Genomic DNA, 26,416 nt, shown 5'->3' on the forward strand with positions numbered 1-26,416 from the left:
TGCACCGTGTGAAGCACCGGATTAACAGTGATCTTGAAATCTCCACAGATGCAAACCTTCCCTGGTTCTCCCGGCTTGTTGCTCGAAGGACGTTTCATCACGGGAACAATGGGCGTAGCCCACTCACTCCAGTCTACCTTAGACAGTACTCCTGAATGTTCTAGCGCTTCCAGCTCCGCTTCCACAGCAGGTCGTATCGCATAGGGTACTGGTCTGGCTTTGAAAAATTTTGGTTGTGCATGTTCTTCAATCTTGATGTTTGCCGTAATTCCTCTCAGTGTTCCCAGTCCCTGCTGGAACACCTCTTTAGCATCGTCCAATATTCTGGACAATCGTTTAGGTTTGACATCTGTTTCCCTGACATCTACCGTTAGTGCTTTTAAGGAATGCCAGTCCATATTCATTTTTCTAATCCACTCCCATCCCAGTAGTGGTGGAACTCCTTCAGGTACCACATATAAGTCCATTCCTCGGCTTTCTTTGCCCTTGTGGACCACCTTTACCTCTATCTTTCCGATGGGGTATACTCTTTGCCCCGTGTATGTTTTCAATACAATCTCCGTATCCCGCAGGGGAATATGTTGGAATAACCTTTTGTAATCTTTCTTATTCATGACCGTCAATGCCGATCCAGTGTCCAATTCCATCTTCACTTGGACTCCTGCTATCTGAAGTGTGACACAAATTGTCTGGAGGTCTGCTTCCTTACCAACGTTGTGTACTCTTAAGCTACCCAGTTCATTACTGCTGGCGTCTGAATCTGACTTCTGTTCGTTCGAACTGTTCTCTGTCACCTTGTGTACCTTTCTGTACTTTCCCTGCAGTGACTTTTTGTTGCTGGTCTTCTCTCCTGACCGGCATACTTTAGCTATGTGACCAAGCCTGCCACATTTTCTGCATTCCTTATTTTTGAACCAGCACTGGTTCTGATCGTGCGTTGTCTTTCCACAACGATAACATTTTACTGTACCCAAGACCATTTGATTTGTGCTGAGTTCCGGTGACCGTAGCTGCATTACCGCCGTGCCTCTCGCTGCGGCTTCGTGCGATGCTGCCATAGCGACAGCTTTATCAAGCGTCAGCTCATTCTCCTCAAGCAGTCACTTTTGTGTCTCTTCTTTTAACAATCCACACATAAATTTATCTCTTAGCGCATCTGTTAGTCCTGTTCCAAACTGACAGTACTTTGCTAGCTTACGCAATTCAATAAAAAATTCAGCATTGCTTTCATCTTTCAGCTGCTTTCTGCTGTAAAATTTAAATCGTTCCGCTAGCATCAGCGGCGTGGGGCTTAAATGATTTTTCAGGACGGTAACAATATCCGCGAAAGTCTTATCCGCCGGTTTCTCTGGTGATAGAAGGTGTTTCAATTGCCCGTATGTCTTCGCACCCATTAAGTTTAATAAGGTTAGTGCTTTCTCCCCATCTGGTATCTTATTTGCTCTACAATAAACTTCTATGCGTTCTACATACGTGGTCCAATGTTCGATGTCGCTATCAAAAGTATTAATGTTCCCATGTTTAGGCATCTTTGCAATTTTGTTTTTCCAAAATGGCGGCTTCCCACGCTTGGCGGTCTTTCCCACGCTCGTCTTCTTCACCCGCTGGCTGCAATGGCGATTGCTGTGCTGCTGCCGGTCTCGCCTCCCCAGTGGTTAACAACTCCGCCGACGCTGCTTCTACTCCACCGCGGTTCCCGTGGGCATTCACGCTTCCCTGCCATCGCGCCTCGCAGCCCTTCTTGCAGCCCAGTTATGTGCACCCGCTGCGTTCGAATTCACCGCGGCTCTCGCGCCTTCAGCTGCCCCAGTCGCTGCGCCTTTCGGCCCAAATGCGGCTCGGCCCTTTTCACCGGCCGCGGTCGATTTCACCGCCCTCTTTCCTCCGTCTTCCCTCCCCTTCGCTACAGCCAATGCGGCCGACTTTCGCTGATTGGCTTACCCACCACCATGGTAGAAGGATGATAGCTGTCTGCCGCTGATGGGGGCTTCGAGTTCAGAATTTCTCTTCTTCACTCCGGGTCCTCGATGCCTCCCGCGCGACGTGCTGTTCAGCAGGATGATGAGGGTGGATACCTCTTCTCGACGCCCGTTCTGAGGACGAAGCTGCCGTGGATGTAAACTGCCGCAGGGTAAGATTGGACTCGTCGCCACTGTTAAGTCTGAGTGTTCCAGTTATATTTAAAGTCAATTACTGACACAGACTACAAGAATAACTTTTCAATAGGTCTTTACTATTCGGAGGTTAGGGCTGTACTACCCAGCAAATTACTACACAGCACTTATATACCGGTGTGGTCACCACCGGTATTACCGTATACAGCAGCCAGAGAAAGTAGTACATCTCTTAAGGTGGAACAGGTTTAAGTTCTCTTAAGGTGGAACAAGTTACATACACCACAGTTTCTATAAAGGATACATTTTAAATTTTACAACTTCACACTTTCAGTGGGGAGCCTTGCTGCCAAAGATCACAAATGTAGGCATGCAGTGACAGCTGAGCAGCGAATATCTCTCCAGCAGAGATACAGATATGTATGGCAAATGTCTCAGTTTTCATTTTATTGATTTATATATATTTTATATTTTTTTTACTCGCAATATTTAAATAATCTGAATTACAACTGTTAATTTTTGCAATAAAATGTGAAGTATAATCCTTTGAAAGATGCATATGCGTTCAACAAACTGTAAAATTTTTACTTTTCATCGGAGCTATAGACATAATTTTCAAAATGCACGCTCCTGATGCAGGACCGGATATTGGGAGTATTGATACGCTCCCCCCAGTTTTTGACCCATTGATTTTAATCGACGAAACATTGTTGGAAGTACACATCCAAATTCCCAATGTGCACTCCATGTGGGCAAAACTGCAAGTCAGAAGTGCAAGTTTGTAAAATTTTCCCTTTTAATAAGTAAACAGAGCAATGCTTACCATTAGATTTAACATAATGAAATCTTTGTCAGCCATAGCCTGGATTTCTTCATTTTCAGCAAAGACTTTCTTCAGTGCTGAAAAAGATTGATAATGTTACTTTTTGCCTGTTTTCTGGTAATAAGAAAAAAGAACTTACATTTATAGAGCGCCTTTACCCAGGATGTTCCAAAGTGATTTGCAGCCAATTCATTACTTTTGAAGTGTAATCACTGTTTTGTAGGCAAACACTGCAGCTAATTTGCACACAATTAGGTTGCACAAACAGGAACGAGATGAAAAAGCAGTTTTGCTGGTCATGGGTGAGGGATAAATATTGGCCAGGGCACCTCCAATGCTCTTCTTCAAATAGTGCCATGGGATCTTTTACATCCAGCTGAGAGGCAGATAGGGCCTTGGATTAATCTAGCAATTTTCTAGCAGTACGTGGACATCTCTATATAATGTCTTGAATCCCTCCTATGCACTGTAGACCTGGTGAGCCTCCAACAATGGGGATTACAGTTCTGTAGCATGGTGGTCTCAAGAACAGACAATGAAGACAATTAGAAACCTCCGACTGATGTTATAAAGTTAGATAATTAGATGTTGTGCTACTAGGGGCAACCTTTCTCAAACCCTTCCCTCCATATAAACCCTCTTGCCAACATTCATGGCCATTCCTTTGACTTCACATTCTACCATCGCCTCTTTACTTCCAAGGTCTCCATTACAGAAAAGGTCATCTCTGACCACTTCCTTATATCCCTCACTACTTACATTAACTTACCCTCTTTCAACCCCCCTTATTTCTACATGCACCCCAGAAAAAGCTCTCCCTGAAGTTACTTACAAACATATTCTCAAACACCAAACTGCCTAGTCTTTGGCCCTCCATTCACCATGATACCTCTGTAGCTGTTGATTAACTTAATTAATCTCTCACCTCCATCTGTGATACCTTACTCACCATCAGTGTTGTTCCCCCTGGTACAGGTCCCATTTTTGATCCTTCAAATCCAAAAGGTACAAGCTTACCTGATGCACAAGTGGCATAATTCTAGAGAGTGGAGGATGTAAGTCCAGTTAACCGATCATTGGTATAGTCGAGTTTGGAGGCGACAAATACAAGGACGAGAGTTTCAGTAGGAGATGGGCTGAGGTAGGGGTGGAGGTGGATAATGTTACAGAGGTGGAATTATGCCACTTATGCACCTGGTAAGTTTGTACCCTTAAAAGAGGGTAAGTTAATGTAATTGGTAGGGGATATATGGAAGTGGTCAGAGATTACCTTTTCTGTGATGGAGACCTTAAAAGTAAAGAGGCAGTGGGAGATTGTGAAGTTGAGGGAATGGCCATGAATGTTGGCAAGAGAGTTTATGTGGAGGGAGAGGTTTGGGAGACAGGAGGTCAGTGAATTCATAGGAGAGAGGGCAAGGAATGCTGAGACGGACACTGAAATCACCAAAGGTGAGGAGGTGCTCAATGCAAAGGCTGAGGAAGAAAAGGAGGGAAGATATCTTGAGGAGAAACTCAGGATGGGGCTCAGAGGGGTGATAGACAATGAGGATTTTAAAGGCGAGGCAAGAGAGGCAGAATGGGTTGAGCATTTTGGCACTTTTGCGTGCAAGCTTTTCTTTAGAAATGAAGGGTTTGATATTTGTGAGTTCCTGCGAGAAGTGCAGCTGGCTGAAACTACTATCCGCTGCTTGAAAATACTGTTTACTTCATCTGAAATCCCGGGGACAAAGTCATTTTAATATTCAGGCAGGAGGTCAAGTCTGTAGAGGCACAACAGAGGCGACATCCTCAATAAGTTGGCGAATGTTGGAGAGACCCCTGCCCCATAAGGTGGCGGATGTTGAAGAGACTCCTGCCCCAACTGGGGGAACCTGAAGGCCAGGAAGGGCAAAAGAAAAAATGATCACAGATTTTTTAGAATGTTTCTCTGGGAGCAAAGGGTCTAAAGCACCTTTCTTACTACCAACTTGGGCCTCTCAGCAGGCCTAGGTCCAGCTAGGCCTATCAGGTAGTGAGCTGGGAAGAATTTCCAGGTAACACTCGTGGATGTAGTGTATGTAACTATAAGGGGAGAACTACTTTTTACAGCTCCTGTATACTGTAGTACCGGCAGTGACCACACCTGTATATAAACCCTGAGCAGGGATTTGTACTGTTAGTTTTAGAGTAACCCTCATCCAGTAAACACTGTTGATTGTTCCTCTGCAGTCTCTGTCTATTTATTGAAGGACACCATACATCAAGATTCAAGGATTTAACATTGGCGACGAGTCGATTCGAACCTACCTGCAACTCTGCAGAAGAAGGCTGATTCCAGGGGCACGGGCGTCGACCGTCCGGCGGAGACTCCAGTGAGATGGGCTGGCAGCAGGTACGGCGCAGACCCTTCCCGGATGGCGGCGGCTGGAGCCGACCGACAGCACAGGGGAAGGCCAAGCAGCGTCGAAGGTGTAAGAGAGAGGGTAAAGCGCACAGGGGGCAGCCGGGGTTGAAGACTGAGCGGTGTCGACGGAAAAAAAAAGAGAGAGGGTAGAGCGCACGGGGCACAGACGGGGTTCAGGACCGAGCAGCGTCAACGAGAGAGGCACGCAGGAAAACGCGCAGAGCGCGGCCAGTGTTCAAGGGCTGAGCAGCGTCCACGGGGGAAGAAAGGAAAGCGCAGGAGATGCCATTTGAGCTGCAGCGGAGAAGAAGGGAGAGCGCGGGAGACGCCATTTTTGAGCCGCAGCGGAGAAGAAGGGAGAGCGCGGGAGACGTCATTTTTGAGCTGCAGCGGAGAAGAAAGGAGAGCGTGGGAGACGCCATTTTGAGCCAGTCTAACCACACCAAAAAAAAAAATTTTTTAAATGCCGAAGAGTGGCAGTGTCACAGCGTTCGACAATCAAGTCGAAGATTGGACGACATATGTCGAACGCATTGAAGTATACTGCAAGGCGAATGAAGTGCCAGATGACAAGAAAGCGCTGGTATTGTTGAATTCAATGGGTGCAAAAACTTATGGCTTACTGCGAAACCTAGTAACCCCAGAGAAACCAGCGGAAAAGAATTTTGAAAACATAGTGTCAATCCTATGTGACCACTTAAAACCCACATCGCTGCTGATAGCAGAAAGATTTAAGTTTCACAAAAGGAACCAGCATAAAGATGAAAGTAATGCTGAGTATTTAACGGAACTGCGCAAGCTATCGAAACACTGCCAGTTTGGAACGGGACTAGCAGATACTTTAAGGGACAAGTTCGTGTGTGGGCTTCAAAGTGAAGGAATCCAGAAACGGCTTCTATCAGAAAAGGATCTTACGCTGGACAAGGCTTTCAGCATGGCAGTATCACATGAAGCATCAGCACGGGGCGCGGCTGAGATACAATGGAGACCGCAAGAATATGGCACAAATGAAATGGCATACGGAACAGTGAAGTGCTATCACTGCGGCAGAACAACACACGACCATAAGGATTGCTGGTTCAAGGACCAAGTGTGCAGACAGTGTGGAAAAGTAGGACACATAGCAAGAGTCGGCAGGTCGGAAAAGAAAACCAGCAGCAAGAAATCTCCACAGGAGAAGTACAAGAAGGTACATAAGGTGACGGAGAGTAGTTCAGACGAACAGAAAAGGGATACAGACTCTGGAAGCGAGGAGCTGGGTTGTCTGAAACTTCATAATGTGATCAAAACGGAGGATCAGCAAACTATCTGGGTCACGCTCAAGATAGCCGGAGTCCAAGTGAAAATGGAATTGGACACAGGATCAGCCCTAACAGTCATAAACCGAAGGGACTACAAGCGGCTATTCTCACATATACCCTTGAGAGATACAGAGATCATCTTGAAGAAGTACACGGGGCAAAGAGTCTACCCCAAAGGAAAAATAAGGGTGAACGTTATATATAACGGCAAGGAAACACCAAAAATGGACCTATATGTATTGCCAGAGGGAGGACCACCACTACTAGGATGTGAATGGATACAGAAGATATAGCTAGATTGGCATTCCATACAGGCACTGACTGTAGATGCCAAAAAGGATGACGACGTCACACCTGGACGACTGACAAAAATGCTAACTGACGCACAAGAAGTGTTCCAGGAGGAACTCGGAACAATAAAAGGCATAACAGCGACGATCAAAATAGAGGAAAATGCAAGCCCAAAGTTTTTTAAGGCCAGACCGGTGCCTTATGCGATCCGCCCAGCCATCGAAGCAGAGCTGGAAGGTTTGGAATGTTCAGGAGTACTGTCCAAAGTGGACTGGAGCGAGTGGGCTACACCAATCGTTCCTGTAATGAAGAGGTCATTGAGTAATACGCCTGGGGAACCAAAGAAGGTTCGCATCTGTGGGGACTTTAAGGTGACAGTGAACCCAGTCCTTCACATGGTACAATATCCGCTTCCGCGGATTGAAGATATTTTCGCCTCGCTATCTGGAGGGAAACACTTCACTAAGATTGATCTGGCCCAGGCGTACCTGCAAATGGAGGTAGAAGAAGCCTCGAAACAGTACCTCATGATCAACACTCATAAAGGTCTCTACCAATACAACCGGCTGGTGTTCAGGGTAGCATCAGCTCCGGCTATTTGGCAAAGGGCAATGGATCAAGTCCTGCAAGGGATTCCAGGGACCCAGTGTTATTTGGATGACATCCTGGTCACGGGCGAAAATGACAGTGATCACCTCGCCAACCTGGAGCAGGTGCTCACTAGATTGAAGGAATATGGGCTCCGAGCTAATCGCCACAAATGCGAGTTTTTCCAGAAGCAGGTCTTGTATTGTGGCCACGTTATTGATGAAGAGGGGTTACATAAGTCCCCTGAAAAGATTGAGGCAGTAGTCAAGGCTCCAGCACCGGAAAATGTGTCACAACTGAGGTCGTTCCTCGGGCTGGTGAACTACTACCATAAGTTCTTGCCAAATTTGTCTACCGTACTACACCCACTGAACACCCTACTGCAAACGGGGATACCATGGAAGTGGAATGACGAATGTAAACGAGCTTTCCAGAAGAGCAAAGATTTGATCACATCATAAGAGGTGTTGGCTCATTTCAACCCAGCACTACCAATTCGGTTGGCGTGTGATGCATCACCCTATGGCATTGGAGCGGTGCTGTCGCACAAATTCTCGGACGGCTCAGAGAGGCCAATAGCCTTTGCGTCACGATCACTAACCTCAGCCGAGCGTAACTGCACCCAGATTGACAGGGAGGCCCTCAGCCTAGTGTGGGGAGTGAAAAAGTTCAACCACTATCTGCACGGGCAGAAGTTCACCTTGCTGACTGACCACCAACCACTTATCTCCATCTTTAATCCAAAGAAGGGCGTTCCGGTGATGACTTCGCAACGGCTACAAAGACGGTCCCTTTTTCTAGGGGCGAACCAATATGAAATCGAGTATAAGGGCACGAAACAGCATGGAAATGCTGATGGGCTATCACGCCTGCCATTGCCTACTGCGGAGGAAGCACCAGCAGTGGACCCTGTCAAAATATTTCATTCGACTACAATTGAACGCTTGCCTGTAACTAACGCTGATATAGAGAAGGAGACCCGAAATGACCCGACACTGTCTCGGGTATATGGCTTGACGGTGAAGGGATGGCCAACACATGGCGACTTACTGTTGCCAGCATTCTCATCCAGAAGAGAACAGCTGTCAGTGATCACCTCGCCAACCTGGAGCAGGAAAAGTGTTAATTGTAATTAGTTGATATTTAATTGTTAAACGAATGTTATGGTACTGTTAATCTAAAAGGGGAGGAATTGTAGTGTATGTACCTTTAAGGGGGGGGTGGGGGTGGGGGTGCGGGGTTGGTGGGGGGGTGGGGGTGCGGGGTCGTGGGGGGGGTGGGGGTGGGGGTGCGGGGTCGTGGGGGGGTGGGGGTGCGGGGTCGGTGGGGGGGTGCAGGGTCGTGGGGGGGGGGTGTGGGTGGCGGGGGGAGGCATTTTGTAATCTCTTCTGAGGAAGATGAGTCAACCCAAACTGGATCAGTTCAAATTAACACTTTGAATTTGACAATCAATCAGAATTGAGGTTCTGTTTAAAACAAAATTCATTTAAAAATAAATATTTGTTCTGTCACAGGACTATTCTCACACTGTAGTGTATGTACCTTTAAGGGGAGAACTACTTTTTACAGCTCCTGTATACTGTAGTATCGGCAGTGACCACACCTGTATATAAACCCTGAGTAGAGATCTGTACTGTTAGTTTTAGAGTAACCCTCATCCAGTAAACACCGTTGATTGTTCCTCTGCAGTCTCTGTCTATTTATTGAAGGACACCATACATCAAGATTCACGGATTTAACAGTGGACATACCCCCGCGAGGGCAGAAACTATGGGCTGGATTTTGGCAGGCCCGAGGAGGCGGGAATGGAGGATTGTGGGGTGTTAAAATTGCAAAAAGTGGCGGGCGAGCCCGACCCCGCCTCCAAGCAATATTCCCAAATGCGTGGTTTTTGATCCCGTCTCCAAGAGGCGGGATAGGCCCTTAAGGCCCTTAACAACCACTAAATTGCCTCTATAATCCCATTTTGAGAGGCCTTTCCGATTTTAACATGTTTCCCAAGTGATTCACATCTCCTCTGAAACACGACGGTGAAACCTGGCGGGAGCACAATTGGATTGCTGACTATCAGCTGCAGCTCTACCATTAAATAGGAGATTTGATCAGTCATCATTTGCACGTGGCAGGGCTTTGTTGTCTCAGGTCACGGGGAACTTTTACATAGAAACATCGAAACATAGAAGATAGGAGCAGGAGTAGGCCATTCGGCCCCTCGAGCCTGCTCCGCCATTCAATGCGATCATGGCTGATCATCCAAATTCAGTACCCGGGCCCTGCTTTCTCCCCATACCCCTTGATCCCTTTAGCCTTGAGAAATATATCCAACTCCTTCTTGAATATATTTAATGAATTGGCCTCTACTGCCTTCTGTGGTAGAGAATTCCACAGGTTCACCACTCTCTGGGTGAAGAAATTCCTCCTCATTTCTGTCCAAAATGGCCTACCCCTTATCCTTAGACTGTGACCCCTGGTTCTGGACTCCCCGACCATCGGGAACATCCTTCCTGCATCTAGTCTGTCCAGTCCTGTCAGAATTTTATAAGTTTCAATGAGATCCCCTCTCATTCTTCTAAACTCCAGCGAGTACAAGCCCAATCGATCCAATCTCTCCTCATACGTCATTCCTGCCATCCCAGGTATCAGCCTGGTGCATCTTCGCTGAACTCCTTCCATGGCAAGAACATCCTTCCTCAGATAAGACGACCAAAACTGCACACAATACTCAAGGTGTGGTCTCACCAAGGCCCTGTACAACTGCAGCAAGACATCCTTGTTCCTGTACTCAAACCCTCTCGCTACGAAGGCCAACATACCATTTGCCTTCTTAACCGCCTGCTGCACCTGCATGCTTACCTTCAGCGACTGGTGCACAAGGACACCCAGGTCTCATTGCACTTCCCCTTCTCCCAATCTATTGCCATTCAGATAATAATCTGCCTTCCTGTTTTTGCTACCAAAGTGGATAACCTCACATTTATCCATGTTATATTGCATCTGCTGTGCTTCTGCCCAATCACCCAACCTGTTCAAATCATCCTGGAGTTTCTCGACATCCTCCTCACAGCACACATGCCCACCCAGCTTTGCGTCATCTGCAAATTTGGAGATATTACATCTAGTTCCCTGGTCCAGATCATTAATATATATTGTGAATAGCTGGGGTCCAAGGACCGATCCCTGCGGTACCCCACTAATCACTACCTGCCACTCGGAAAAAAAAACGTTTATTCCAACTGTTTGCATTCTGTCTGCCAACCAGTTCTCTATCCAAGTCAGTACCTTGCCCCCAATCCCATGTGCCTTAACTTTACACGCTAATCTCTTATGCGGGACCTTATCGAAAGCCTTCTGAAAGTCCAAATACACCACATCCACTGGTTCTCCCTTATCTATTTTACCAGTTACATCCTCAAAAAATTCCAGTAGATTAGTCAAGCACCATTTACCCTTTGTAAATCCATGTTGACTTTGTCCGATCCTGTATAAAAAGACCAGTGTTAGTGCAAGCAGCACGGAGTGCTAGCAGCAGAGAGTGCCTTTGAGAGTTTGGTCTCAGGATTAGCAAACATCGCGGAGGCGGAGCAGCGAGGCGAGGCCCAGTCGAGGCAGCTGGGAGCAGCAGCGGGTGTCGAGTCGGAGCAGCGAGGTGAGGCAGCCTAAACAGGCTCCACAGTCAACATTCCAAGGGGAGGTCAGATTTCAAAAGTGACATCACAGCCAATCATAGAGTCATAGAGTCATAGAGTTTTACAGCACAGAAAGAGGCCCTTCGGCCCATCGTGTCTGCGCCGCCCATCCATCCCTGTCCAGTCTAATCCCATTTTCCAGCATTTGGTCCATAGCCTTGTATGCAATGGCATTTCAAGTGCTCATCCAAATGCTTCTTGAATGTTGTGAGGGTTCCTGCCTCCACCACCCTTTCAGGCATTGAGTTCCACATTCCAACCACCCTCTGGGTGAAAAAGTTCCTCCTCAAATCCCCTCTAAATCTCCTGCCCCTTACCCTGAATCTATGCCCCCTTGTTATTGACCCCCCCACTAAGGGGAAAAGTTCCTCTTTATCTACCCTATCTATGCCCCTCATTATTTTGTACACCTCAATCAGGTCCCCCCTCAGCCTTCTCTGCTCCAAGGAAAACAACTCCAGCCTGTCCAGCCTCTCTTCATAGCTGAGGCGCTCCATCCCAGGTAACATCCTGGTGAATCTTCTCTGCACCCTCTCCAAAGCAATCACATCCTTCCTATAGTGAGGCGACCAGAACTGCACACAGTACTCCAGCTGTGGCCTCACCAGCGTTTTGTACAGCTCCATCATAACCTCCCTGCTCTTATATTCTATGCCTCGGCTAATGAAGGCAAGTATCCCATATGCCTTTTTAACCACCTTATCTACCTGCTCCGCTGCCTTCAGGGATCTATGTACATGTACACCAAGGTCCCTCTGACCCTCTGTACTTCCTAGGGTCCTACCACTCATTGTGTATTCCCTTGCCTTATTTGTCCGTCCAAAATGCATCACCTCGCACTTTTCAGGGTTAAATTCCATTTGCCACTTTTCCGCCCATCTGACCAACCCGTTTATATCGTCCTGTAGCCGGAGGCTTTCCTCCTCGCAATTTACCACCCCACCAATTTTCGTGTCATCTGCGAACTTACTGATCATACCTTTTACATTTTCATCCAAATCATTTATGTAGATCACAAACAATAAGGGACCCAGCACCGATCCCTGAGGTACCCCACTGGACACAGGCTTCCAGTCACAAAAGCAACCTTCGACCACCACCCTCTGCCTCCTGCCACTCAGCCAGTTTAGGATCCAACGCGCCAAGGCACCCTGGATCCCATGGGCTCTTACCTTCTTGACCAGTCTCCTATGCGGGACTTTGTCAAAAGCTTTACTGAAGTCCATGTACACCACATCCACAGCATTTCCCTCATCCACCCCACTAGTCACCCCCTCGAAAAATTCGATCAGATTTGTTAGACATGATTTACCCTTGACAAAGCCATGCTGACTATCCCCGATTAATCCTTGCCTCTCCAAGTGGAGATTAATTTTGTCCCTCAGAATTTTTTCCAATAATTTCCCCACCACAGATGTTAGACTCACTGGCCTGTAATTCCCTGGTTTATCCCTGCTACCCTTCTTGAATAATGGTACTACGTTAGCTGTTCTCCAGTCCTCTGGTACATCCCCTGTGGCCAGAGAGGTTCTGAAAATTAGTGTCAGAGCCCCTGCAATCTCCTCCCTTGCCTCCCACAGCAGCCTGGGATACATCTCGTCCGGGCCTGGGGATTTATCCACTTTTTGGCCCGCTAAAACCGCTAGCACCTCCTCCCTCTCGATGCTAATATGTTCAAGTATGTCACAGTCCCCTTGCCCGATTTCTATGTCTGCATCGTCTTTCTCCATAGTGAACACAGATGCAAAAAATTCATTTAAAACCCCGCCTACATCCTCTGGCTCTACACACAGATTGCCACTTTGGTCCCTAATGGGCCCTACCCTTTCCCTGGTTATCCTCTTGCCCTTAATATACTTATAAAACATCTTAGGATTTTCCTTTATTTTGCTCGCCAGTGTTATTTCATGGCCCCTCCTCGCCCTCCTAATTTCTTTTTTAAGTATGCCCCTGCACTTTTTATACTCCTCTAGGGCTTCTTCTGTCTTTAGTCTTTTGTAACTGCCAAAAGCCCCCCTCTTATTTCTAATGCATTTTTGTATATCCCTTGTCATCCAAGGTTCCCTTTGCTTGTTGGTCCCACCCTTGACCTTTACAGGAACATGTTGGCGTTGTACTCTCTCTATTTCCCTTCTGAAAGTCTCCCACTGTTTTGATGTGGATTTTCCTATAAGCAGCTGCTCCCAGTCCACTTTGGCCAGATCCTGCCTTATCATATTAAAATCGGCCTTCCCCCAATTTAGAACCCTTATTTCCGGGCCGTCTTTGTTTTTTTCCATGACCACCTTAAATCTCACCGAATTATGGTCACTGTCGCCAAAATGCTCTCCTACTGACACTTCCACCACTTGCCCGGCTACATTCCCCAGAATTAGGTCCAGTACCGCCCCCTCTCTTGTAGGACTTTCTACATGTTGGCTCAAAAAGCTCTCCTGGATGCACTTTAAGAATTCTGCACCCTCTAAGCCTTTCACACTCTGACTGTCCCAATTTATATTGGGGAAGTTGAAATCCCCCACTATTATTACCCTATTATTTTCGCACTTCTCGGAGATTTGCCTACATATCTGTTCCTCTATCTCCCCCTGGCTGTTTGGGGGCCTATAGTACACTCCCAGCAAAGTGCTTGCCCCCTTTTTGTTTTTAAGTTCTACCCATATGGCCTCATTAGAGGAACCCGCTAATATATCATCCCTCCTTACAGCAGTAATTGACTCCTTAATTAATATTGCAACACCCCCTCCCCTTTTACACCCCCCTCTGTCTCGCCTGAAGATTCTATACCCCGGAATATTGAGCTGCCAGTCCTGACCCTCCCTCAACCATGTCTCCGTGATAGCAACAATATCGTACTCCCATGTGTTCAACAACAACTTCAGTTCATCCACCTTATTTGCAAGACTCCTTGCATTAAAATAAATGCCTTCCAGCCCTGCCATATTCTCTTTTGCCTTCACATATTTGCTCTGCCTTCCCAGCTGACTTGTTTTTCCCTCTGTATTTGGCCGTAAATCACCCCCTACTATAGCTCCACTCTGTACCCCAACCCCCTGCCAAGTTAGTTTAAACCCTCCCCAGCAGTGCTAGCAAACCTCCCCGCAAGGATATTGGTTCCCCCCTGGTTCAGGTGTAAACCGTCCGACTTGTACAAGTCCCACCTTTCCCAGAAGCAGACCCAGTGATCCAGGAAACTAAAGCCCTCCCCCAAGCTGGTAGGTGATTGGCTGGTTGGTGAGTACTTTTCCTTCCCTTTTAAACCTTTATAAGTTGGTATGTTCAATTAAATAGAGGTGTGATATTCATCATCTAGAATCGGGGCAGAGGGTATTTAAAAATAATAATAATAAATTTAATTAATTACATAGAATGACAGAGCAGGTGATGTGTTACTGCTGCAATATGTGGGAGCTGGTGGACACCATTGATGTTCACAGTGATCACATTTGCAGTGAGTGTTGGCTGCTCGAGGAACTCCGGCTCTGTGTTGATGAGCTGGAGTCCGAGCTTCTAACACCGCGACACATCAGGGAGGGGGAGAGTTACCTGGACTCTGTGTTCCAGGAAGTAGTCACACCAATTAGATTAACTAATTCAGATGTAGTCCGTGGTCGGGGACAGGAGGGTGTGACTATGAGTGAGGCAGGTACGGGGATCCAGGAGGTAGTGTTGGAGGAGCCACAGCCCTTGCTCTTGTCCAACAGGTTCGAGGCTCTTACTCCCTGTGGGGACGGGGACTGCAGGGAGGATTAGCAACCTGGCCACAGCACCGTGGAACGAGGGGCCATTCAAGTGGGGGGAGTAAAAATAAATATTGTAGTGGTAGGGGATAGTATCATTAGGGGGATAGATAGGGTTCTTTGCAGCCGAGAGTGAGAGTCCCGAAGGCTGTGTTGCTTGCCCGGTGCTAGGGTTAAGGACATCTCCTCTGGGCTGGAGAGAAACTTGGAGTGGGAGGGGGAGGATCCAGTTGTCATGGTCCATGTTGGGAACAACGACATAGATAGGGCAAGGAAAGAGGTTCTGCTGAGGGAGTATGAGTAGCTAGGGGCCAAATTAAAAAACAGAACCACAAGGGTAATAATCTCTGGATTACTACCTGAGTCACGAGCAAATTTGGCTAGGGTAAATAAAATCAGAGAGTTAAATGCATGGCTCAAAGACTGGTGCGGGAGAAATGGGTTTTGCTTCTTGGGACACTGGCACCAGTACTTGGACGGGAGAGAGCTGTTCCGTTGGGACGGACTTCACTTGGCCAGTGCTGGGACTAGAATCCTGGCAAATCAAATAACTAGGGCTGTAGAGAGGGCTTTAAACTAATTTGTGGGGGGGGGGTTTCAAGAGAGCAAAAAATAAAAATGTCAGCGGAGAAGGCAATAGAGCAAGGTAGCAGTGGGGGAATTAAAAACTAGAGCTTGCCAGGAAGGGACAGAATGTATAAAGACAAAGGTAAAGTGGTAAAGTTGGTAAAAGCAGGAATAAATTGTCAGAAATCATATTTAAAAGTTCTTTATCTGAATGCACGCAGCATTCGTAACAAAATAGACAAGTTGACGGTACAAATGACTACACATGGGTATGACCTGGTGGCCATTACAGAAACATGGCTGCAAGGTGACCATGACTGGGAACTAAACATCCAGGGGTATTTGACAATTAGGAAGGACAGACAGGAAGGAAAGGGAGGTGGGGTGGCTATGTTAATAAAGGATGGAATCACTGCAATAGTGCTAAATGATATTGGGTCAAAGGATCAGGATAGTGAAACAGTTTGGGTGGAGATAAGGAATAATAAGGGGAAACAGTCACTAGTGGGTGTAGTCTATAGGCCTCCTAACAGTTGCAACTCTGTTGGTCGGAGTATAAATCAGGAAATAGTTGGAGCTTGTAATAAGGGAACAGCTATAATCATGGGGGATTTTAACTTTCATATTGACTGGACAAATCAAATTGGGTAGAGCAGCCTTGAGGAAGAGTTCATAGAGTGAATTAGGGATGGGTTCCTTGAGCAGTATGTTACTGAACCAACCAGGGGGCAGGCAATCTTGGCTCTGGTCCTGTGTAATGAGACAGGATTAATAAAAAATGTCCTAGTAAAGGATCCCCTTGGAATGAGTGACCATAACATGGTTGAATTCCAAATTCAGTTGGAGGGTGAGAGAGTTGGATCTCAAACCAGTGTACTAAGCTCAAATAAAGGAGACTATGAAGGTATGAGAGCAGAGTTGACTAAAGTGGACTGGAAAAATAGATTAAAGTGTAAGACGGTACATGAGCAGTGGTGTACATTCAAGGAGATATTTCACAACTTTCAAGAAAAATATATCCCACTGAGGAACAAGGGGCGTAAAAGGAAAGACAGCCATCGTGGCTAAGTAAAGTAATAAAGGATAGTATCCAACTGAAAACAAGGGCATATAAAGTAGCCAAATCTAGTGGGAGGATAGAAGATTGGGAAGCATTTGAAAGCCAGCAAAGAATAACTAAAAGATTAATTAAGAAAGGGAAGATAGATTATGAAAGTAAACTAGCAAAAAATATAAAAACAGATAGCAAGAGTTTCTACAGTTATATAAAAAGAAAAAGGGTGGCTAAAGTGAATGTTGGTCCCTTAGAGGACGAGACCGGGAAATTAGTGGTGGGGAACATGGAGATGGCAAAAACGCTGAACAAATATTTTGTATCAGACCAGTTAGCCTAACATCTGTGGTTGGTAAAATGTTGGAGTCCATTATTAAGGAAGCAGTAACAGGACATTTGGATAAGCATAACTTAATCAGGCAGAGCCAGCATGGTTTTATGAAGGGGAAGTCATGTTTGAGAAATTTGCTCGAATTCTTTGAGGATGTAACAAACAGGGTGGATAAAGGGGAACTAGTGGATGTGGTGTATTTGGACTTCCAAAAGGCATTTGACAAGGTGCCACACAAAAGATTACTGCACAAGATAAAAAATCACGGGATTGGGGGTAATATACTGGCATGGGTGGAAGATTGGCTATCGAACAGAAAACAGAGAGTTGGGATAAATGGTTCATTATCGGGTTGGCAATCAGTGACTAGTGGTGTTCCACAGGGGTCAGTGCTGGGACCCCAACTCTTTACAATCTATATTAACGATTTGGAGGAAGGGACCGAGTGCAACGTATCCAAGTTTGCCGACGATACAAAGATGGGAGGGAAAGCAGTGAGTGAGGAGGACATAAAAATCCTGCAAAAGGACATAGACAGGCTAAGTGAGTGGGCAGAAATTTGGCAGATGGAATATAATGTTGGAAAGTGTGAGGTTATGCACTTTGGCAGAAAAAATCAAAGAGCAAGTTATTATCTAAATGGAGAGAAACTGCAAAGTGCTGCAGTACAAAGTGATCTGGGGGTCCTGGTGCATGAAACACAGAAGGTTAGTATGCAGGTACAGCAGGTGATCAGGAAGGCCAATGGAATCTTGGTTTTTATTGCAAGTGGGATGGAGTATAAAAGCAGGGAAGTCTTGCTGCAGTTATACAGGGTACCGGTGAGGCCACACCTGGAATACTGCGTACAGTTTTGGTTTCCATATTTAAGAAAAGATATACTTGCTCTCGAGGCAGTTCAGAGAAGGTACACTCAGTTGATTCCGGAGATGAGGGGATTGACTTATGAGGAAAGGTTGAGTAGGTTGGGCCCCTACTCATTGGAGTTCAGAAGAATGAGAGGCGATCTTATTGAAACATATAAGATTGTGAGGGGGCTTGATTGGGTGGATGCGGTGAGGATGTTTCCACTGATGGGTGAGACTAGAACTAGGGGGCATAATCTTAGAATAAGGGGCTGCCCTTTCAAAACTGAGATGAGGAGAAACTTCTTCACTCAGAGGGTAGTAAATCTATGGAATTTGCTACCTCAGAGAGCTGTGGAAGCTGCGACATTAAATAAATTTAAAACGGAGATAGACAGTTTCCTAGCTGATAAGGGAATTAGGGGTTACGGGGAGCGGGCAGGGAAGTGGACGTGAGTCTAGGTTCGGATCAGCCATGATCCTATTGAATAGCAGAGCAGGCCCGAGGGGCCGTATGGCCTACTCCTGCTCCTACTTCTTATGTTCTTATGTTCTTATGTCACTGTTTTCCAAGTGCTCTGCTATTACATATTTTATAATGGACTCTAGCATTTTCCCCAATACCGATGTCTGTAATTGCCCGTTTTCTCTCTACCACCTTTTTTGAATAGTGGGGTAACATTAGCTACCCTCCAATCCATGGGTACTGTTCCAGATTCCATTGAATGTTGGAAGATGATCAGCAATGCATCTACTATTTCTAGGGACACTTCCTTAAGCACCCTAGGATGTAGATTATCAGGCCCTGGGGATTTATCCGCCTTCAATCCCATCAATTTCCTTAACACCATTTCCCTACAAATACTGATTTCTATCAGTTCCTCCCTTTCATCAGACCCTATGTTCCCCGACATCTCTGGGAGGTTATTTGTGTCCTCCGTTGTGAAGACTGAACCAAAATATATATTTAATTGGTCTGCCATTTCTTTGTTCCCCATTATAAATTCCCCTGATTCTGCATGCAAGGGACCTATGCTTGACTTCACCAATCTTTTTCTCTTCGCATATCTATAAAAGCTTTTACAGTCATTTTTTTTTCCCTGAAAGCTTACTCTCATATTCTATTTTCCCCTTCTTAATTAATCCCTTTGTCCTCCTTTGTTGAATCCTAAACTGCTCCCAATCCTCAGGTTTACTGCTTTTTCTGGCCAATTTATGTGTCCTCTCTTTGGATCTTATGCTATCCCTAATTTCCCTTGTTAGCCACGGTTGAGTCACCTTTTTTGTTTTATTTTTATGCCAAACTGGGATGAAGAAATTCTGTAGTTCATCTATGCGGTCTTTGAATGTTTGCCATTGCCTATCCACCGTTAACCCTTTGAGTGACATTCCCCAATCAATCCTACCCAATTCGCGCCTCAGACCATCGTAGTTTCCTTTATTTAAATTCAGGACCCTAGTCTCTGAGTTAACAACTTCATTCTCCATCTTAATGAAGAATTCTATCATATTATGATCGCTCCGACCCAAGGGGCCTCGTACAACAAGATTGTTAATTAATCCTTTCTCGTTACATAATACCCAGTCTAAGATGGCCTGATGTCTGGTTGGTTCCTCGACATATTGGTCCAGGAAACCATCCCGTAAACACTCAAGGAATTCCTCCTCCACAATATTGTTACTAATTTGGTTAGCCCAATTTATATGTAGATTAAAGTCCCCCATGATGACTGCTGTGCCCTTATTGCTTGCTTCTCTAATTTCCCTTTTAATACCATCCCCAACCTCCGCATTACTGTTTGGAGGTCTATAAAGCACTCCCACTAATGTTTTCTGCCCCTTGGTATTTCTCAGTTCTACCCATACAGATTCCACATCATCAGAGCTAATATCCTTCCTTACAATTGTGTTAATCCCTACTTTAACCAACAATGCTACCCCGCTTCCCTTTCCTTTTTGCCTATCTTTCCTGAATATTGAATACCCCTGGATGTTGAGTTCCCAGCCTTGGCCACCCTGGAACCATGTTTCCGTAATCCCAATCAAATCATAATCGTTTACCTCTATTTGCGCAGCTAATTCATCCACCTTATTACGAATGCTCCTCGCATTAAGACACAAAGCCTTCAGGCTTGTTTTTTTAATGCTCTTAGACCTATTAGAATTGTTATTTACTGTGGCCATGTTTGATTTAAACCCTTGATTTCTCTGACTGCCACTTTTGCTTTTCTCCTTCCTATCTTTTTCTTTTATCCTTGTTTCCCTTTCCTCTGTCCCCCTGCTCAGGTTCCCAACCCCCTGCTATTTTAGTTTAAACCCTCCCCCAGAACACTAGCAGACACTCCCCCTAGGACATCGGTCCCGGCCCCGCCCAGGTGCAAACCATCCGGTTTGAACTGGTCCCACCTCCCCCAGAACCGGTTCCAATGTCCCAGGAATTTGAAAATCCCTCCCCCTCACACCATTCCTCTAGCCACGTATTCATCTGAAATATCCTTCTATTTCTACTCTGACTAGCACGTGGCACTGGAAGCAATCCTGAGATTACTACCTTTGAGGTCCTATTTTTTAATTTACCTCCTAATTCCCAATATTCAGCTTTTAGGACCTCATCCCATTTTTTACCTATATCGTTGGTACCTATATGCACCATGACAACTGGCTGTTCACCCTCCCCTTCCAAAATGTTCTGCAGCCGCTCTGAGACATCCTTGACCCTTGCACCAGGGAGGCAACACACCACCCTGGAGTCTCGTTTGCGGCCGCAGAAACACCTATCCCCCTTACAATAGAATCCCCTATTACTATAGCTCTACCCCTCTTTTTCCTCCCGTCCTGTGCAGCAGATCCACCTCTGGTGCCAGGAAGTTGGCTGCTGCTGCCTTCCTCTGAAAAGCCAACCCCCGCAACAGTACTCAAAGTGGTGTATCTGTTTGAGAGGGGGATGTCCACAGGGGACCCCTGCACTACCTGCCTGTGCCTAGTACTCTGTCTGTTGGTCACCCATTCCCTTTCTGCCTGTCCAACCTTTGCCTGCGATGTGACCAACTGATTAAACGTGCTATTCACGACATCCTCAGCATTGCGAATGGTCCAGTGTGCATCCAGTCGCCGCTCCAGCACCGCAATGCAGTCTGCCAGTAGCTGCAGCTGGATACACATCCTGCACACATGGTTGTCAGGGACACAGGAAGTGTCCATGGTTGTCAGGGACACAGGAAGTGTCCAGGGACATCGGCCGTCTCCATTTCTCTGCTCCCCTCACTCACTCCAACCTACCTCCCTCTGAACTTGCAGCACTCCATTCTCTTAGATCCAACCCTGACATTGTCATTAAACCTGCTGACAAGGGTGGTGCTGTTGTTGGTTGGCGAACTGACCTCTACCTAGCGGAAGCTGAACGCCAACTCTCCGACACCTCCTCCTACCTCCACCTGGACCATGACCCCACTACCGAACATCAAACCACCGTTTCCAAGACTGTCACTGACCTCATCTCCTCTGGAGATCTTCCCCCCGCGGCCACCAACCTCATTGTTCCCCAACCCCGCACAGCCCGCTTCTACCTGCTCCCCAAGATCCACAAACAGGACTGCCATGGTAGACCCATCATTTCAGCCTGTTCTTGCCCCACGGAACTTATCTCTTCCTATCTCGACTCTATCTTTTCTCCCCTTGTCCAGTCTCTTCCCACCTACATCTGCGACTCTTTGGACGCCCTCCGCCACTTTAACAGTTTCCAGTTTCCTGGCCCCAACCGCTTCCTTTTCACCATGGATGTACAATCCCTCTACACCTCCATCCCCCACCAGGATGGCCTGAGGGCACTCCGCTTCTTCCTTCATCAGAGGCCCGACCAGTCCCCATCCACCACTACCCTCCTCCGCCTGGCTGAACTTGTTCTTACATTGAACAACTTCTCCTTTAACTCCACTCATTTCCTCCAAATCAAAGGTTTTGCTATGGGTACCCGCATGGGTCCTAGCTATGCCTGCCTTTTCGTGGGATATGTGGAACACTCTTTGTACCAGTCCTACTCGGGTCCCCTCCCTCACCTCTTTTTCCGATACATTGATGATTGTATCGGTGCCGTTTCCTGCTCTCGTCCCGAACTAGACAATTTCATTCACTTTGCCTCCAATTTCCACCCTTCCCTCACCTTCACATGGTCCATCTTTGACTCTTCCCTTCCCTTCCTCGACTTCTCCATCTCCATCTCTGGGGATAGGTTATTAACCAATATTCACTACAAGCCCACTGACTCCCACAGCTACCTGGACTACACTTCCTCCCACCCCACCTCCTGTAAGGACTCTATTCCATTCTCCCAGTTTCTCCGTCTCCGCCGCATCTGCTCCGACGATGCAACCTTCCACACCAGTGCTTCCGACATGTCTTCCTTTTTCCTCAACTGAGGATTCCCCTCTACCGTGGTTGACACGGCCCTCGACCGTGTCCGTTCTATCTCCCGCACTTCTGCCCTCACCCCTGCCCCCCCCTCCCGGAACCACGATAGGGTTCCCCTTGTCCTCACCTTTCACCCCACCAGCCTCCACATTCAACAGATCATCCTCCGCCATTTCCGCTACCTCCAAAGTGATCCCACCACCAAACACATCTTCCCCTCCCCTCCGCTTTCAGCATTCCGTAGGGACCGCTCCCTCCGAGACACCCTAGTGCACTCCTCTATCACCCCCAGCACCCCTTCCCCTTCACCTGGCACCTTCCCGTGCAAGCGCAGGAGATGTAACACCTGCCCCTATACCTCCCCCCTTCCCACTGTCCAGGGCCCCAAACACCCCTTCCAGGTGAAACAGCAATTTACTTTTACTTCTTGCAATCTAGTATACTGTATTCGCTGCTCACGATGCGGTCTCCTCTACATTGGGGAGACCAAACGCAGATTGGGTGACCGCTTTGCGGAACACCTCCGTTCAGTCCGTAAGGGTGACCCCGAGCTTCCGGTCGCCTGTCATTTTAATTCACCGCTCCATTCCCACTCGGACCTCACCGTCCTTGGCCTCTTGCATTGTTCCACGGAAGCTCAACGTAAACTCGAGGAACAGCACCTCATCTTCCGATTAGGCACTTTTCAGCCTTCCGGACTCAATATCGAGTTCAACAATTTCAGATCATAACCTCGGCCCCTATTACATTTTTACTTATTTTTTTTCCCCACCCCTTTGTTTTGGGTTTTCCCTCCCCCCCCCTTCCTCTCTTTTTTTTTTACATGGCAGCTGTCTCTCATTCTGCCAGTACATTTCACACCTAATCTAAGCCATCTTTTGTCTCTTTACTAATCCTATCACCATCTTGTCTCGTTTTGAATAACTCTTAATGTCTATTCACTTCTTTTGTTCCCTCCCCAGCCCTCCTTTTGATCTATTTCATTTCCTTTCCAGTTTTGAAAAAGGGTTTCGACCCGAAACGTCGACTCTAATTTCTCTCCACGGATGTTGCCTGGCCTGCTGAGTTTTTCCAGCATTTTCTGTTGTTACACAGGAAGTGTCCCTGAGTTCCCACATATCGTAGGAGGAGCATACCACGGCACCGGGCTGTCCTGCCATGACTTACCCTTTAGTTAATTGCAATTAAATTAAATCAAATCAGTCCCACCAATTACACTACTGTTAAATGGGATATTTAAGGGCCCTGGTTTTACAAACAGTCCCTGCTACACTACAGAGAGATTAGAAACTATAAACCACAGAGTTAGCAGGCATAACCATAGCTGTGGAAGTTTGCAGCCTGACACCCATCTCCAGTGTGACCTCCTGGGAAACCCCTCTCGCCACCTTGACTGAGCGCTTCCTCAACTGAGGCATGGGAACCAATTATTTCCTTTCCTCCTGGACACCAGATGAGGATGAAGACCAGTCGCGGCAGCAGCAGAACCATGAACAACAGCAGCACCAACAGCAGCGGCAACAACAGGAGCGCCAAGCTGCTGCTCATCCACCTGAAGCTGCACAGGCTAGAAGGTGGCAGCCCATGGAAACCCATCGGGGCAGGAGATACTCCCCAAACAGGGTCTACAGACAGAGGATCAGCTACCTCAACATGAGTGAGCAGCAGTGCCAAAGGCGGCTCCAACTTTCGCGAGAGGTAGTGGGTGACATCTGCACAATGGTGCAGGAAGACCTGGAGCCCAGAGGAGCAGGTGGACACCCCTTACCAGTGGCCATCAAAGTCACCACTGCACTCAACTGTTTTGCTTCAGGCTCATTCCAGGGATCAGCAGCAAACATCAGCGGCATCTCCCAGGCGGCCGCATACACTTGCATCATGCAGGTAACCAGTGCCCTCTTTGCCATCGCGCACAATCACATCTATTTCTCCAAGGATCAAGCAAGTGTCACGACACGTGCGGTTGGATTAGCTAATCTGGCAGGCTTTCTAAGGGTGCAGGGCGTTGTTGACTGCACACGTGGCCCTTAAGGCATCCCATCGTAATCCAGCTATTTCTGTCAACCGCAAGGGCTTCCACTCCCTCAACGTGCAGCTGGTGTGTGACCACAAGAAGGAATTTTGCATGTTTGTGCCAAGTACCCTGGCAGTTGCCATGACTCCTTCATACTGCGTCAGTCTAGTGTGCCTTTGCTCTTTAGTCCGCCAGACCAACTTAACGGATGGCTACTTGGAGACAAGGGCTATCCCCTAAAGACGTGGCAAATGACACCATTGAGGAGCCCATCCAACGAAGCTGAACAGAGCTACAACTACAGCCACATTTCCACCAGATCCATAATCGAGCAAACCATCGGCATGCTGAAGATGCGCTTCAGATGCCTGGATAGATCAGGTGGAGCCCTGCAGTACTCAGCAGCCAGGGTCTCCAGAATCGTCGTGGTTTGCTGTGCACTTCACAACATGGCACAGCGTCATGGCTTGCAGATTCCTGAGGACCAAGTGGCTCCTCACATATCCTCCTCAGATGAGGAGGAGGAGGAAGAGGAGGAGGAGAGCGAAAACGAACATCTTGCAGAGGCCCATCAACCAGCGGCAGCAGTACACAGGAACATTGCTGCCCGGGATGCAAGGAACGCACTCATCTTGGCCAGATTTGCTTAGCCTAGCCAATCAAGCAATTTTGCCTCGCAGCTTCTTACAAGAGCATCGACAATGGCCAAGAACCAGAGGATTCCTAGCACTCTAACCACCATACTGACAATTGCAAGTAATCCTAAGCCCTCAATGTGGAAGTCCCATTTGCGAAATGACACACGCCACAACTGCAACAGTTGCCATCAGAATTTTTATTTACAATAACCAACTGATGGCATTTAAAAAATAAACACAACATTTCACTCAAGTGACTACCCTTGTGACTATTTGTGCCGTATCTTTCTCTTATGCGTGCTCCTACGTGGTGCTTCCCCTGTGACTTCAGCAGATGTGGAGGCCCCTTGCTCACTTTCTTGCTGTTCCTGTCTCGACACTTTTGGCGGGCGTCCTCTGGGGTTGCGAACCTGTGAGAGCTCGGCAACAGTCTGCTGCTCCTGCAGCTGTGCAGGGGTTGAGATGCCGATCTCATTTGGGTGGGGACTCTGGTGGGGCTCTGACCGAGGGATTTGCAGTGGCATGGTCGTGTGAGCGCTTGGAGAGGAGCCCCCACTTCCTTGTTCTATGCCACCAACATCCCTCTCATGGGTCAGGTCCCCCTCAGTGCTTGCAAGTGGCTTGAGAGCACCTTGCTGCACATCAGGGGGCCATGGGGACCCGTATCTGCACTGGCAGTCCTACTCAGAAGGACTTCCATGAAGGTCTGGTTTCTCTGTTCAATAGCTGACCATCGCTCCTCCAGAGATGTCAGTCTATTCTGAACACTCACCATGTTTTCTACACTTTGGCGACTTAGCTCCTCCATGGCCGTAGCCATCCTCTCGTCTACTATAGCCATCCTTTCCACGGAGGTTGCCATCCTTTCCGTGGTGCTGCATTCATGTGCCAATGGCTCCACAAAGGCTCTGCTCATGTTCGCGATGACTCCTCCATTCGCTCCACACTCGCAGTGACCCTGGAGACAAAACCTGCCTGAGACTCCTGCACCTGTTCCTGGAGTTCCAGCACCACAGTTCTTATGGATGGACCCAGAGGCAGAGGGTCGACATGCAGCTTAGCCAAGCTGGGAGAGTCCTGCGCCCTCTGACTAGGACTCTCCACTGCTGTCCCTGTCTCCACAATCTGCTGATGCTCACTTGTGAGCTGCGATACACCAGGTGACAACACTACTCTATCTCGCGATGGTCCCACCGAGGTGTGAGTGTCTGCGCTGGTGCTGGGTTGGCTGAATTCTGCTGACGCTGCTCCCTCAGAGGTTGCAGCTTCCTCTGAGGAGTCTGGAGACTCAGGCTGTTCCTCCTGGGTAGCGGGGACGGGTGCTTGCGATGATCCTGTGGGGGAGTAAACGAAAGAGTCAGAGATGTGAGGCCAAGGTTACATGCACATTGAATATTGCAGATGATCATAAGTCCATCTGTTAGAGCTTCAGAATCATTATCAGCGACTCATGCAATGTCAATGAGAGAGATGAAAAACTATTCTGTCACCAGCTTTCTCTGATGCACCTGTCTGTCCGTCCCCCACTTGCGCATCGGCCTTGAGTCCCACTATCTCCAGGACCGCCTCCTCCCAAGGGGTGAGGTGGGCTACTGAGGGTGGCCTTCCTCCTGTCCTTGCTCTTTCCCTCTTATTGT

At 47.5% G+C, this 26,416-nt stretch overlaps 1 protein-coding gene across 1 annotated transcript in view; it reads right to left on the reverse strand.

The window, feature by feature from the left end:
• LOC147117429 (anterior gradient protein 3-like) overlaps positions 1–26,416 on the reverse strand; it is a 57,063-nt gene that overhangs the window by 19,707 nt on the left and 10,940 nt on the right. The window contains exon 4 of the mRNA XM_085987136.1: positions 2,938–3,014. Coding sequence (XP_085843262.1) covers positions 2,938–3,014 — 77 coding nt within the window. The remainder of the gene's footprint in view (positions 1–2,937; positions 3,015–26,416) is intronic.

The sequence above is a fragment of the Somniosus microcephalus genome, chromosome 5 (assembly GCF_052327205.1).
Source record: "Somniosus microcephalus isolate GS21.2 chromosome 5, FLI_Smic_1.0, whole genome shotgun sequence".
Lineage (NCBI taxonomy): Eukaryota > Metazoa > Chordata > Chondrichthyes > Squaliformes > Somniosidae > Somniosus > Somniosus microcephalus.